Source organism: Cupressus sempervirens, chromosome 1 (assembly GCF_028749045.1).
Source record: "Cupressus sempervirens isolate cs-2001-9-10 chromosome 1, ASM2874904v1, whole genome shotgun sequence".
Taxonomy (NCBI): domain Eukaryota; kingdom Viridiplantae; phylum Streptophyta; class Pinopsida; order Cupressales; family Cupressaceae; genus Cupressus; species Cupressus sempervirens.
The window spans coordinates 98,975,117-98,991,349 of NC_143118.1; the positions used below are offsets into that span (position 1 = coordinate 98,975,117).

At 37.4% G+C, this 16,233-nt stretch overlaps 1 protein-coding gene across 2 annotated transcripts in view; it reads right to left on the reverse strand.

Moving 5' to 3' along the window:
• The window catches only part of LOC149576410 (uncharacterized), a 115,760-nt gene that overhangs the window by 56,833 nt on the left and 42,694 nt on the right, over nucleotides 1-16,233 (reverse strand). For both annotated transcript variants that reach the window (XM_089817189.1, XM_089817184.1), the window contains 6 exons: nucleotides 2,046-2,134; nucleotides 1,830-1,933; nucleotides 1,533-1,635; nucleotides 1,192-1,267; nucleotides 955-1,069; nucleotides 323-854 (listed from right to left, as the gene is read on the reverse strand). In XM_089817189.1, coding sequence (XP_089673315.1) covers nucleotides 323-854; nucleotides 955-1,069; nucleotides 1,192-1,267; nucleotides 1,533-1,635; nucleotides 1,830-1,933; nucleotides 2,046-2,134 — 1,019 coding nt within the window. The remainder of the gene's footprint in view (nucleotides 1-322; nucleotides 855-954; nucleotides 1,070-1,191; nucleotides 1,268-1,532; nucleotides 1,636-1,829; nucleotides 1,934-2,045; nucleotides 2,135-16,233) is intronic.

Consider the following 16,233-nt stretch of genomic DNA (forward strand, 5'->3'; position numbering starts at 1 on the left):
ATTGGTATCAAACTCTTGCTTCGAACTATATAGACACACACACACAGTTTTCACAAATTCAGTAATCTGCAAAGTTCTTAAACAATATTACTAAAATACAGTATACTGTTTGATGATTAGTTTACTGATTTATTGCATTTCAAAAAGTTTTAGCCCAGTTCCAAATCTTAATATTTTTGGGTCAGCTAAGCAATTGCCATGTCAAGTTTTTAAACCATGGTTTGAACTAGCAGATTTATCCCTGAAACCACTTTAAGCCAAGTTTATTATTACAACAAACCAGTTTAAGTGAACAAATCTACCAGCACAAACAGGACATTACCTGGTCAACGCTAGTGCCTCTTTCTCAATCTCTACTTCTGCCCTTGCCATATCCAAGGCAATCTTTATATCTTCTGCTTCATCTCTAAGTCTATCTATCTCGTCCTTTTTAAAAGAAATTTCCGCCCTTTTCGTTGAAATAGTCTGATATTGTTTCTCTAGTTCGTCTTTAAGTGTTCTAAGAAACTCAACTTCAGCGTCAACTGCAGCTTCCTTCTTTAGAAGCGAATACTTCTCTTCCTCTCTTTGAGCTTTTATTTTTTCTAGTTCCAATCTTGCCTCCTCAGCTAATCTTTCTGTCTCTTTTATTTTCTCCCTCTCTAATTCAAGCTCCCTTTTAAAGGAATCATTAAGGTCCTTTTGGACTTGAGCTTCCAGAGCAGCATGTGCTGCAACTGCAGCATCGGCCAATGACTCTGCTTCAAGACGAGCAAGCTCCTCTGAGACAAGTTCTGCTGCTTCTCCAGTTGCAAGAGCAACAGCGGCCTGAGCCTTTGTGACTGGCTTGTCAGGTTGAAACAACCTAGTGTGGCCTGTTTAGACAGAAAAGGATAGTTAATGAAATTGAATCAGACATTGAAATGATAGCTTTAGGTGAACATAATTTGTAAGAAAAAATTACGAAAAATATACCAAATGCAGAACTAATAATGCTTTGTTCTCCTGATGTCAGGTCCGCTAAGATAGCAGGCCAAGCATCTTGATTTATTTTGTCAATGTCAATAAATCCAGACTGTTTCCACAACATCTGTAATAAGACAGGAAATTAAATTCAAATTTATATCAATTCCAACATAATCAGTTCATCTTTTCCATGACTGCCATTGGGAAATAAAGAGCATCAGAATTAAGAAGATTGTCCAACATTACCTTCTTGTTAGCTTCTGGCAAGTGCTTTTTTTCTAAGGCAATTTTCCAACTGACAAGGTCTTGACGTGAAAGTGGACTATTGTAGTCAGATCCACAAAAGTGCAGCAATGCAAAACATGCATGATAAGGTGCAACAGTTAAAATTGCATGACCAAAAAACATAAAATATGCACGATGAGCCTTAAAAGATTTACTGGAGAAAGACTAAATAATTGAGAGAATGGATGTTTTGAATGGATGCTAAAAATTTAACTGCCAAAAGTAACTGTGTAGAGGATTTTAACTTAACAATCATTAGGAATGGCCAAGTCTTTTACATACAACTGAGAGTTAGCCCTCACCTATCAGGCGAGAATAAACAACTACTTGAATTTCCTCCTTCCACAGAACCAAATTCGTCATTATATGAGAGCTTGCTAGAAATCAATCCAGCCTCTGCTAATCCTGTTTCAGAATATTGATCATTCAGTGGCAGACAAAATGAAAAAAGTTCTTGCGATACTTGAAGAATATTTAGCTAACAGACCATAAATATAAAACCCAAATGGTTACTACAATGAATGCATGGCCAGTTGAACTTTAATTGATAGAGAAGTGGAGGTAGATGACACTCTACTTTGATTAGTATTTATGCTAACCTTGAATTGAAGGGAAATCTGGATCTTCAGGTGTAACATCATCAAATGCAAGTTCTGTGATGTTCTCAATAAACATTGCTGGGAAAACCTTTGATACCGGATTTCTAACAACCAAAATGATTTATTAGTTAAACAGCTAGTAGAGGCAATGCATTCCTCATGTATCAAACAACCGAATACAGCATAACTAAAAAGGCACTAGAAAGGATGTTGAACCTTGCAAAAATGGCACTAGCAGAAATCAGCCAACGAGCATAATCTCGGCGTGCACACAAGCCATTAGGCTCAATGCCAGCTTCTACAACCTGAAGTGCACACAGAGAACATAAAAATAATAACTGATGAAAATGTTTGGCAGTCAGGACACAGGATGATAAAGTCACAACACTTTTATGTTTGTCTCAATAAATAATTCTGTCAATTGAATGTCTGAAAAACTCAACTAAGCATGCAGTGATGAATCACAAGTTCATTCTGGAATGAGTAAAAGTACAAGAAAAAAGAAAAGAAAGAGATTTGCACTACACAACCCCAAGAATTAAAATTAAAGCAACTAAGCTAAGATGCACTGATGCCATTATTTGTTTAAGCTATCTCTGTTACATTGATTTGTAAGTAACCTGTTAATAATACTGATTTGCAAGCACCTTGAACTCTATAACTGAGTTCTGGTAGTTCAAAACTGATAAAAAATATATATATATATTTGAATATATATATTAGCATTGGAAGGAAGGCTAAGTTGATACCTATTCATCAGAACAACATAGAAGTTTTAAGATAAGAGAGCAAATGATGAAGAAATTTCAAGAAAAAGAAGCAACTGAGAAGATGAGCCATCACAATTGAAAGCTTAACAATGATTTCTCACCAGCAAGTGAAGCGTATTTATCAAATTTCTAGATGAGTTTGCTGAGGTGGCAGTCCTTTGCTCAACCAATATAAATATGTCAAGTGTCCCCATGAAGATGATTGATGAGATTGTCTTTGGGTTAACTGAATGTGGAAAGGAGGATGAGGAAGAGGATAGATAAGATAAGATAACGATATTAATGTCCAACAAAAGACCAACAAAGGGTCTATGGGACTGAATAATTACAACAAAGAGGTTGACAGCAGCAGGAGCACACAAAGGTGTCCGAGAAAAAATACAACAATAACAAGATAAAGCATCAAAGAACCAGAGATAAGGCCAAGAAAGAGACTAAGAGTCCTTTCTAGGCGAAAAGAAGTCAGTCACTGAATGATATGTACGTCGATGGTTTTAGGCACTGCCCTATATGTGGCCACTAGTAAAGGAGTGTTGCTGATGCAAATAGCCGGTCCGTGATTTGACGCATCTGGAATGCCTGGTAGTGTTTACCATATGGGGTAACTAGTTTAATGCATACAGACAATAGACAAGAACATGTAACACAACAATACTCCTTTTATTATTCGCATATATGCCGAAGAGATTACATAGTGCTTCCAATCATGATTACAATCATCTCGGGTTATGTACATATACCTTCTCGAAGAACCTTCCCGAAGGGGCCCGTCAGCTACATAACAATTATCGACTACATGCTAATCTACCCATCAGCTATTTTATAACTTTACCAACAACATCATCCCCCCCAAAAAGAATAGTCGTCTCCGAAGGACAATTACAAAATATCCGAGACAAATTAACAAAACAAGATACATTAACTAACTAACTATAACAAGATGGATATGTTTCCATCACACCACTTTCACATTCATTCCGTACCTGCATCAAACTGGTCTCCAAAATACATTGCATCTGCAGCCTTTGCCAACACAATATAGTTTCTTTAGCTGACTTTGATAGCCACCCATGCCGCTTTCTCTGCTTCCAACTCCTGGGTACACTAAGCCAAGCGTCGTGGTACTACCTTCAACTGGATGATCAGCTCCTCCCGAGCTCTCTATGCATCCACCAAGACAACCTCACGTCCAACACCTACTCCGAGTGCCTCAAAACATATCACCCCTCTCGAAAGGCTTGCTCTGGTGCTCTCTCTACCTCTGGTACACAGACACTCTATGCTTGCAGCAGCTCTAGGTCTCATCAATTGGTCACACTTCCCACAATTGATAACTGCACCGACTGGGGGTCAGCAGGGTCCCCATGGGGTTGCCCTAGGATACAAGGCGAGGCCGTCGAGACCAAATTAGCACTCTCAAACCTACACGAAACTCTATAGAACACACCTTTTTTGTGATTCTCTTCCGATGCCACACTCTTTTTGGCAACTGCTTATGTTTTACTACCTGTTTATGTCTTTCCCTTCCCTTGGGCACCATGCGTTATTCATTCTGAACATTTTTTATTTGTCGTCGATTTTCTTTTTTTTTTTTTGGCTCCTTCCTCTATTTCTTTTTGTTGTACAGCTACAACATTTCCTTGCTGAATGATATCTCCTCCTGTGATTGTCTTAGCCGTCCAGTAAAGTGGCTCCCTACTTGGTGTACGAAAATGGCTCTTTCTTTATTTCATGCCTTGGTCGTACGCTTCCCCTTTTGTTTCCTTCTGATTTCTTCTTTATGGCCGTACGGTACTCGTTTGCTTCCAGCGTGCTTTGGTCATACGGTGTACAATACTTAATCTCTTCTCCTGATTTCCTAACATCCGTACGGTATTTGTGCTTGGTCTTCCTGAGCGTACAAACTGGTTATATCCGTCTACACATGCGGCCTTTAACCTTGCTTACCAGCATACGGTGTTTGACGAATGCCTCAGATGTTTTACTAATCTCCCTTAAACAAGCTATACGATGCCCAACATACCATATAAAATGGTTGTATGGCAATACACCTCTGTGCTACGTTTATTTGTCGTACGGTGACTGCCGTACTCTTCAACCTTGTTTGTTGTACAGTGAAATAAAAGGATGACCGTACAGTATTAATATGCTTTACCATACAACCATGAGTAGCACTTTAAAAGATCGTATGGTGACCTACAATAACTTTTTTTGTTTTTTTCAACTTTTTTTATTTTATTTTATTTTGTTTGTTTTTTTCTTTTTACTGCTCCTTGATATTCGTCAACAACGGAATAGGTCGCACATGATATATTTTCAACTCGGAACCATTTGCCGTTTCCGAAATTTCCTGCCCGTCCAATGTCCATAATTTTATTGCTTCGTTATCACCTACTTCCTGGATTTGGTATGGCCCAACCCATTTGACTTTACACTTGCCTGGTTTGATTTCGTTTCGTCAGTCATACTTCAACACCAGCTGTCCCAGTTGGAACTTGTTCAGTTTTAGGTGTTTATCATGCCACGCTTTGCGCCTATTCTATGTCACCTTCGTGGCCTATTATGCCTGCAATCGTCGCTCATCAAGTTAATTTAAGTTACACGATCTCTGCATCAGGTTTTCCATATCACCCAGTTTGTTCTCGAAACTCAATACCATGAATTCCGTCGACAACCACTTCTTGTCATTAATAGTTGTATTCTTGATTTTAGAAGCTTCACTCCGTACTATTGAAGCTTTTATTAAACCCTTCCTCTTTGTTTCTTGTGCAGACCGTATGATTTGTTTTCCTTGCTGCTAGCACCTTTCTACTATATCTATGGTTCGACGTAACATTTTCTTTCTGCACAATTTGTTTATTGTGTACCGTATGGTGGAATCTTTCCTTTTTCTGAGTTTGTACTGTATGTTCTTCCCTTCAGCTTTTGTCGTAACCGTTTTTCCTTCTCCTGCTTCTCTGTATTCCTTCGGACATTCATTTCCCTCTTCTTTCTCACCTTCGTCGACCCTTAACATATTACAGCTCAAAAAGAGCTCGTAATCCTCCATCTGCCAGTGGAAAAGGCCGTTCACCAAATCCAAATCATCGTCCGTCAATTCAACTTCCAACCATAGGACTCCTTCCTTGTTGGGTTCCAACTGCTGCTTTCCTTCATCCTCTTCTTTAGAATCAGATGATACGGCTTCTTTGTCCACCATTTGTGTGTAAATCAATAATGAATCATCGTCCCCTGCTTTCCATTAATAGTGTATTCTTCTTCCAATCATGCTTAACCTTTGCTTGTACAAGCCATCCCCAGTCCAAAATGGCGTCATATCCTCTCCTCTTCAGCGGGATGACAACGAAATCAAGTAGGAACGGTTGTGTTTCAATAGTCACTGGTTGTGCCATTAGGATTCCCAACGGTTTGATCCTGTACTGGTCTGCCGTGAGCAACTGAAATGTAGGTGGCCACAACGTCAGTTGTCCCAACTTCTTCCAGGTATCTTCCGGTAACACATTCATGCCTGACCCTTCGTCCACAATTGTGTTTATCAGAACAATTCCCAGAATTCTCATCTCGACGACCGCCGGATACTGTCCAAATGTGAGGGCTAGCAACATTGGGTCCTCTGCACTTGCTCCAGTTTCCTTCTCCCTTCCTTGGTCTCCTAGTAATTTAGTAGTTGGAGCAATGTTTGTAAGTGTCGATCGGAGCTAAGGCATTGTGAGCAATAGATTGTTTATTTTGATTGGTACTTCAGTTTGTAATATCTGTCCTATGATGTTCTGTTCCGCGCAATTCCTTGTTGAGGTACCAGTAGTGTCCTTCAAGTGTGCTTTCTCCGCCTGTGTTGCTTTCTCAATTTTCCTCTACGCTTCCTCTAGTGTCTTATTTTCTTTTGTCAGGTCGAGGTACAGTTTTGCTTGTTTCTGTGTGATTGCCAGAACCTCCTCTTCATCTATCCCGATGGTGATCAAATTCACTCCTAATTTCCGGCACTTGGCATCTTCATAATCTCCTGGACCGCACCATCGGGATAACAACTTTGGTGTATTCACTGATGTACAATTTCGTGCAAAGTGGCCTCACAAATTGCATGCTCAGCATTGAACCATCAATCGACCGTTCGTGTTATACTGAATTTGGCTGCGGCTCCCATTATTATTGTTGGCATTGTTGTTGGTATTGGTGTTTTGCCCTCTTCTATTATTTTTGTACCCACCCGAAGTGGCACCATCGTTGCTAATGTTTTTGCTCGGTCCTGCCACAGAAGCCTCCTGTGTCAGGAGCACCTATTCAGCCCCTCTTGTTTTCATATTGAAGGGGCATTCTTTTAAGGAATGTCCCATAATTTGGCAAATCTCACAAAACTGGTTCTTTGGACAGGATCCCTTCGTGTGACCTCTTGTCTTACACTCTGTGCACCATAGCTCATTTCCCTTCGTCTCCTTCTGCATATTCTTAAATTCCTTCATCATTCAGAGCATATCTTTCTGAAGAGCTCGGACCTTCTTGCTGCCCTTTTCGTCATCACTGCTATCTTCTTTCGAAGACGCGTCATCTGAGTCGAATGAGCTACTTTTCTTCTTTTTTGTTTTCTGCTCACTTTTTAAATTCATCACCCGATTGTATGCTTCGGTGTATGACGATGGCAACACAATCTTCATTTTCTTTCGTAACTTCGAGCGTAGTCCCTCAATGAACCATCTCTTTTGCAGCCCATCTATCGACTTACTTTCCATCTTGTTTATTAATTCTTTTAATTTTCTGACATATACTCAGACTGTTTCATTTTTCCCTTGCTTTGTGTTGTATATTTCTGCTCCGATCTCATTGTCATCACGCAGCAATTGAAATTCACTGATAAACTCCTTTTTAACTCCGGCCCAATTAGTTAATTTTTGGGGCTCTGCATCGGCAAACCAATCAATTGCTACGCCTCTTGGGGTTGCCGAAAATCGGCGGACCCATTCATCTGTGTCAGTTATGCCGTTCGCCATCCAAATTGTTTTGCATGTCTTACAATGTCGGATTGGATTGGTCATTCCATCAACATCAAACTTTGGCAATTTTTCCTTTAGTCCAAACATTACTATTCGAGTTTGAGGGACTCCCGCGCTGTTCTGCACACTTGCGCTATTCTACACACTCACGTTGTTCTGTACTCCCGCGCTGTTTTGCACACTCGCGCTGCTTTGAACACCTGCGCTGTTTTGAGCAATCGTTTTATATCCGACAGTCGTGCTACTTGGTGAAGGGTTTTCGTTAAGCGAAGCTGTCCGTTCCGGAAGTGTATCTCGAACGAACAATTCACTCGACGCTCGTGCTCCCTCGACACTCCAAGCCATGCAAGTTAATCCCCTTCCGTCTAAATTCTCTTCCCTTGGCGTATACAAGTTAAGAAATTCCTCCCTTGCTTCTTCCACCAAATCCAACTGCTGTCGAGTCTCTTCCAGCAATTCCTCAGTGCTTCGGTGTCCGTCAGCAATCGAAACCTTCATCTGCATTTGGCCTGTTGTGCCAAAATTAAATTCCCTTGTGTTGTGCGTAATTCATCTTTTTCCTATAGCTTATTCTTATTTTTCTTTAGCTGATTCGGCATTAGTCTTCATTCCTCTGCCTTCGTTCCAGGTCCATTGGGCAACGACGCCAAATGTTTACTATATGGGGTAAATAGTTTAATGCATACAGACAATAGACAAGAACGTGTAACACAACAATACTCCTTTTATTATTTGCACATATGCCGAAGAGATTACATAGTGCTTCCAATCATGATTACAATCATCTCGGGTGGTGTACATATACCTTCCCGAAGAACCTCCCCGAGGGGCCTGTCAGCTACACAACAATTATTGAGAAGAACCTTCCCAAAGGGGCCCGTCGGCTACATAACAATTACCGACTACATTCTAATCTACCCATCAGCGATTTTATAACTTTACCGACAACAGGTAGATCTAGTAGAGCTAGAAGGCCTTTCCACCCCACGTAAAAGAGATAATGGTGTGAAAAAGGCAATAATGAGTTGAGTAGAGGAGTGTCGATGCGAAAGCAGTGACTGGATCGTGTTATCACAAAGCATAGTGGTCTCTCGAAGATGAAGTGCAAGACAATGCTGATCATAGTAGCTGAAAAAATCATAAAGAGAAAAGCAATCCCGAAACCAGCAGAAAAATCTCCCTCTAATCTCATAATAAATGGGGCAACAGAAAATGAAGTGTCTCAATCTCCACCTCACCCGAAGTGCAAAGTCTGCAGATCCGCTCTCCACTATCAATATGATGGTCAATTTGGAAACGAAGACAATGAGACCCAACTCTGAAAGATCCCAAAGAGATACACAGAGCATGAGACCATCTCCGATAAAGTAGCTAGGACGAACAATAATACCATCAGACATCTCTAAAAAGTGTTTTGTGTAAAAGGACATCAGTGGGCGTAACCTCACCCGAAGTGCAAAGTCTACAGATCCGCTCTCCACTGTCAATATGATGGTCAGTCTAGACCCGAAGACAATGAGACCCATCTCTGAAAGATCCCAAAGAGATACGCAGAGCATGAGACCATCTCTAAGAAAGGTAGCTAGGACGAACAATAATACCATCAAACATCTTTAAAAAGTGTTTCGCGTAAAAGGACATCCATGGGCTTAACCAACCAGGAGGGTCAACCCAAGTAATGGCAATGTACTGTCTGTAGATGTCAAGTCTGACATGCTCATTCAACTCCTGTCGAGATGGGAGGAGATGAATTGGGGCATCCAGCAAGAACTGAAAGGGGAGGAGGAGCACAATTTCCAAATCAATGAGTGGCATAGGCCCACATTGTCCTAAATTTTCTCATTGGTTGATGAATAAATGCCTAATTCTTATTGGCCCATTTTCGCACCATGTGGCATATGCCCACGTGCTCTTTTTTCTGATTGGCTTTTGGAAGTATTTGAATTTTCTCATTGGTGCACCATGTGGCATATGCCCACGTGCTCTTTTTTCTGATTGGCTTTTGGAAGTATTCGAATTTTCTCATTGGTCTACTAGTTGGTGCCTTTGTTTACAAGTGCTCCCTTCTCTTGGTTCACTTGTTATTGCACCTTATCTGGTTGTTATGCATTTAAATTTTTCATTGGTCCTTGTAAATCAATGTTATTTTTTCTATTGATTCACATGGTGGTGCTTAATTGTAATTGGGTGGGCATTTAATGTTTGTAACTATGTTTATGAAAACTTTGTTTAAGGCTTATGCGGATATATCTCAGCCCTTGATTTCAAATTAATCTTGGTCATTCATTGTAATCGAGCCCCTATAAAACAACTTGCTCACATCATTTGTAAGAAGAGTTATGTTGGAGAATTGTTGCCAAAGTAAAAACCAAAACTGTTCTCTATTTATTGTTGTGCTTGTGTAGTGGATATATATGATCATTTTGGAGTATTGCATAGTTCTTTGCATTCATTTTGGGGTATTGCATGGTTCTTTGCATCTCTCACTTAGATTAGGATCTCAACTATTTAGAAGTAGTTTACAAGAGTGAACGAAATTGCAGATGTTTACTTGTAAGACTCGATATAAACTAGGTCACTAGCCTTCTCATGATGGTAGGAGTGCCTTGTATGGTGAGCTGGTGATTCTACTCAACTTCAGTTAATATTCAATAATTAGTTTGAATTTGTGATGGGATTAAAGAGGAGATATTGATTTAAAAACCACTGGAGTATACCTTAGTAACTTCTACTAGGTGGGTGGAGTTGCTGACAAGATTACATCTAGTAGAGTCCAAGTGCATTCATGATTCCTAACATTCACAATTAGAAGTAATTGAAGCTAGCAAGTTTAAGTGGAAGTTAGAGAATCAAAAATCTCTAAATTTTCTTTGCACATTGTGAAGCTATATCTTAAGAAGTGCAAGCAATTGGTATCCATTGAATGAACCACGTAAGTCCCCTAAGTAATATCAACAAATCACACTAATTCACTGAGCGAGTATCCACAGTTAATGGAACCTTGAAGTCATTTCATGATCTTAATTTGCAAGCTTACCATGAGATATGACCTTATATTAAGAGAAGATTGAGCAATCGATGTTTCATTCTAGAACACTATGTGTTGATTATACATGTTGTAGTGGAACAAAACTTACATCAATAGGTCTGTATCCTCATAAAATCAGCTTATGCAAAATATGATACATTCATATCAAATCCAATAACACATTTGATTCCTCCATCCAACCTCCTTATAAAGAACTCCAAGAATCATCTAGATTATTAGACACACTTAACCAACTTTAAATTTTATCTTATTTGGATAACTTTATAATTTATTTAATAAAGTGACATTTCAAGATATTTTATTATTATTTAATTTAATTAATTAATATCAAGTCATCATTATATATTTTGTTCATTTTTCAACAACTTCATTAAAATCAATTTAAAATTAATTGTCACCTTATGAATTGGGGACATTACAAAAAAAACATTTGCAAATCAGAAACAATTCTTCATATACTATCCGAAAACCTGAAACTAATTGAGAATAGGGTGAAATTTTTGGCAAGATTTATCCAAGAGATTATAATTAATTGTCACCTTATGAATTGGGGACATTACAAAAATATTATTTGCAAATCAGAAACAATTCTTCGTCCACTATCAGAAAACCTAAAACAAATTGAGAATAGGGTGAAAATTCTGGCAACATCTCTCCAAGAGATATTGCATTGAGAAAGCCTATACCTTGATTTTTTGGGGAAAAAATCAAGTGGCTCAAGAGACATTACTAACACAATGATTTTTGCAAAAACACATTTTCATATTAGTTCCTAGACTCGATACAATTGGAACAATTGCTTTTTGAAGTGCAACATTATCAGCATGGCATTTTAGGTTATTTAAGTGATATTTTCCAACATAATTTTTAAACTACAAAAACCAACATTTTTTAAATTGTATCCACATTGTAATGGGTATTTTTAAAGCTCTTTGTATGGCGAAACTTTACCTAAAGTCTTAACACCCTCAAGCTCGTTCGTCGACACAGCTTTTCAATATAATAGTTCATTTTAGTTTTTTTTGGTCAGCTTGAATTGTCTTCCATAACAATTCATTTCCACTTCCAAAAGGAATCTTCAAAGCTCATAATCCTCTCTCCTTTTACTTATTTTGGCAGATTTTAGGTTTCTACATTATATAGATATAAAATATGAAGATTCCACTGAAGAACTTGAGTTCAAGACATTCATTTTAACCTCATAGATCGCTCCCTTATTATACAACACATTTGCAATAAATTTCAATTATTTGGCAATTTCAATTACTACTAAATTTGGTTTAAAATATTGCAGTAAAAATTTACCTGAAAATTTTAACATCCTCAAGCTTGTTCATTGCCCCAATTTTTCAATACAATGGCTCTTTTTAGTTTTTTTTTTTTATTTTACGGACTCTAATATATTTCTAGAAATTTGCTTCCATTTATAGCCACCAGAATGATGAATCTTCAAAACTCACAGCCCTCCCTTCATTTACTTATTCTTTAAAAAAAAAGAAGATTAAAATGAAGAACTTGAGTTCAAGACATTTATCTTGCCGTCACAGATCACCATTTTAGTATACTACACATTTGTAATAACTACCACTTGTTTGGCAATTTGAACTACTATCAATCTTTGTTTAAAATATTGCTTCCTAGAATACTTGAAATGCTACCAAAATTCCTAACCTTGTTAGCCAATAGGCTTTATATTGTGGAATTCACTATCCATAATTGTCCGCTAACTTGTCTCACATTTCAAAACCACCTTAGTCTCTCGTTAAACCATTTTCAAATCTACTTTTTGCTGATAAGACTTTGAAATAAGAGTAATTGTAACTACTTCTCATTGAAAACATACATGTTTAAATATTATTACTAAGAAAAAGATTGCAAAGAAAAGAAAAAATCTGTATTTTATTGTTCTTCTTGTCAAAATATTATCTTTTGATATTATCTTCTTTTAAGAGAATATTCTATCTTTTTTAAATCACCAAAAATTTCCTTTTGATGAAGCAGATAAAATTGCAATGATTTTTTGATTTTTCGTGAGTGTGCGTGTGCGTGTGCATGTGCGTGTGTGTGTGCGTGTGTGTGCATGTGTGTGTGCGTGTGTGTGTGCATGTGTGTGTGTGCGTGTGTGTGCGCATGCGTGTGTGTGTGCGTGTGTGCGTGTGTGCGTGTGTGAATATTATTACTAAGAAAAATGATGTGAATCTATATTTTCTTATTATCCTCTTTTTTATACGAATATCTTTGAAATTTATCTTCTATGAACATTATTTTCTTTCATTAATCTAACTTTTTTTATTTTTTTCAAAAATATATTGAAAAATTATACTCAAAGATATTTGCATTAATTATCCATGTTATTAGAAATGAACAAAACAAAATGTTTATCGTATTTTTTGATGTCAACAATGATTACTCGTGCTTTTTTCTTTTAAAATAGTAAATTGAGATTCGTGCACACTCCAATAAGTTCTTTATACTTTTTGATCTTCAATCCAATCGATTGTGCATTTTACAGATTTTGTTTTATTGTTTTTAAACACAAACCTTTCCCCATATATATATATATATATCAATTTCTATTGAAATGCAGTAGGGATAAACTAGAGTCTGAATATTTAATATCACTTTGAGAAGTGGATCAAATACGTGTTAGCAAACTAGAGATTTGGTCAGGTATTTGTAGTCATTTCTTTTTTATTTCACTAAATTACACATTCTGATGTTGTTTTGGAAATTGATTAAACACGCATACCTTATTGATGGATTTCCATAATTTGGAAGGTCACTCATTCTCATTTCTGAAATATCAGACGAACAGCAAAGAAGACTGCAGTAGATAACTTGCATTTCTGTATTGTATCATTAATAGGGACAAGTATTCAACTAGCCTTACTCTCTACAATCTTAAAACATTGAGGAAAGAAATTAACCCTTGTGAGAAGATCGATTAGAGGAAACACATGACCTCAATATTTGCCACTCCCAATTTACAAACCATGGTTGTGGCTTCATTGCATCCCTCCTTTTTCTTTTCAAGTTTATACGTATTGGACTTGGTTCAGTGTTTCTAATTTGAGTTGAGGTTTTGTATAATCCGTTCTAATAAATTATAAATGTTCTACCATTAAATCATTGTATTTACAACTCATCAAACCTTCCCTATTTTGGCAAATGCGTATGCTTTGAATCTTCCTACTCAAGTCTCTCACAATGGTCGAGGACATTCGATTTGGTTTTATTTTCATAAAATTTATTCTGTACATGACCTCTAATTATTTATATGGAATGATATATACTAATAAAAAATATTAGAATTAATTTAAATAATAAAGAGTTAAACAGACTTTGCCAGAACCCTACATTTATGACAAATGCTACATATACTATTAAGTATTAACCCAATGTTTTGTCAAAACCCTGAGCATAATAGAGTTAAATTGATAAACCCTAGACAAAGATGTCCTCTCCTATAACCAGAGGTCATTATTAAATTTATTAAATGATGGGAGGTTTTAATGTTGAGGATCAGAAAAGGGATCCTAATCAAGGTATGATTCCCATTGATGCCCATATGGAGGGTATGTGAATCAACTTAAATCCAACTAATAATAGCTTCTCTATGAAGGATCATGAAGAGCAGCGAGAGTCAATCAATTAAATCCAGCTGACAATAGCTTCTCTACGCAAGATCGTAAAGAGTAGCAAGAGTCAATCAATTTGAGGAAATATGAATAATAAACACCTTGCGCCTAAAGACATTAACCAATATCATGAGATGAAGAAGAAATTGTTGATTTGTAGAAGATGGCGAAAACTCAAAGCTTGTTGATTGGTATCCCTCCATAATTTGATTTACTATCAGAAAGTGAATTAGTAAGGAGGGGATTTCAACTAAATACCAACATAGAAAATGAGATAGATGCACATAAAGGAATCTGATATTAGTTTGGAACAGTGTGAGGACTACTTGAAATTATTCTTAGAACAAGCAGAGGTAGTTAAGACAATGGTTGTAAAGGAACTAGAACGTATTAAGAAAATATCAGTTAATTACAAATGGATTATGAAAGATATCCTAATTGGGTGGAGATTCCTACGGAGAAGGCAACAAGTTTTCAACAACCAAAAAGTGAACCTGGGTAGGGTAATAAATGAAGAGGAGGATGCACAAATAATGGAGTTAGTAGCAATAAACGAATACTTAGGCTTGGATATGATAGTTAAACAAGATTAAGAGTACTCATTAGCATAAAAAACAGGAAATGATTGAGAAAGCATTGGATTCATTGAATCAGGAGGAAAAGATTAATGATGATAGAGGTATATCAGTAATTAATCAAGAGGATAGATTGGGCTTATCCACAAGTAACAAAGGCAAAACCTATTAGAAATAGGAATTACTGAGGGGCGGGCGGGGGAGGATTTACAAACTTTAGTCGCCAACTGAATATTATTTATTACTTTGAACCATACATAAGAGAGTAAACAAGTAATGTTGAACAGTAACAATAACCATGCACAAAGATAACTCATAACACCATATTTTGTTAACTAGGGAAACCCTGGCCAAGGGAAAACCCCGGTGGGGATGATACCCGCAAGATAATATACTAATATAAATGTTCCTTTTTAGAGGATGGACACTGTTAGGAGTCAATGAACAAATTCAGTATAGAGAGTCCATGTTAGGAGACTTTGAATCCCTGTTAGGAGTTGTAGTACAGTAGATGCAAGAAGAGCTCACTGCCCAAACATGCACTTCCAATTACAAGAAGGGCTTACTACCCAAACAAGTAATTAGTCTTCTGGTATAGGTGTTGTAACTTCTTTCTTGACTGATCTTTGACCTCAGCTCGATCTCGGATCACAAAATCAACTTCGCATATATCACTGTTGATGCAAGTTTTGTATCACTTACATAACATATTAGTAATTGGATATCCAATACGAAGTATCAAACATACAATTCCTCTTGAAAAGTTATTGCTCATGGGTTATGAGAATAACTCCAATGTTCCTTACACTTGTGGATACTCGCTCAGTTTTATCGATGTGATTTACTGGTAATCACGTAAGCGGCCTTACACTATTCATTCGAGGATGACTCGGGCGAGATGGTGATGATTTTGTATGAGTGCCAGGTGATGTTGATAATGACAATGATGGTGGAGGATGTAGTGCCAGATAATGTTGATTGTGCAAGGAGAAGGCGATAATGGTTCTAATGACTTCTACCTTCCTAACTTTCCTAGAGTGAAATTTGACTACCCAACTACTCGCTATTCTACTCCTACTCCTTCAGCTACTCACTATTCTACTCCTACTCCTACGAATGGAAAGGTTAGCAAATGGACGGGGATCGAATCTAATGAAAGCTAACCAACGGCCCTACCTTCACAGATGCAATGATTCAAAATTAAAATAAATTGGTTTGCCACACAAGGCTTCCTAACAAGCCGCTAGGATGCTAGTGGTCTAGTATTGATCCCTATCAAACATTCACTAACATCACCATACAATTAGCCATCTACTTCTACTCTAACAAAATAAAATGAAATCCTACTTTAATTTGAGAGATGAGAAGAACCGTGCAATACACC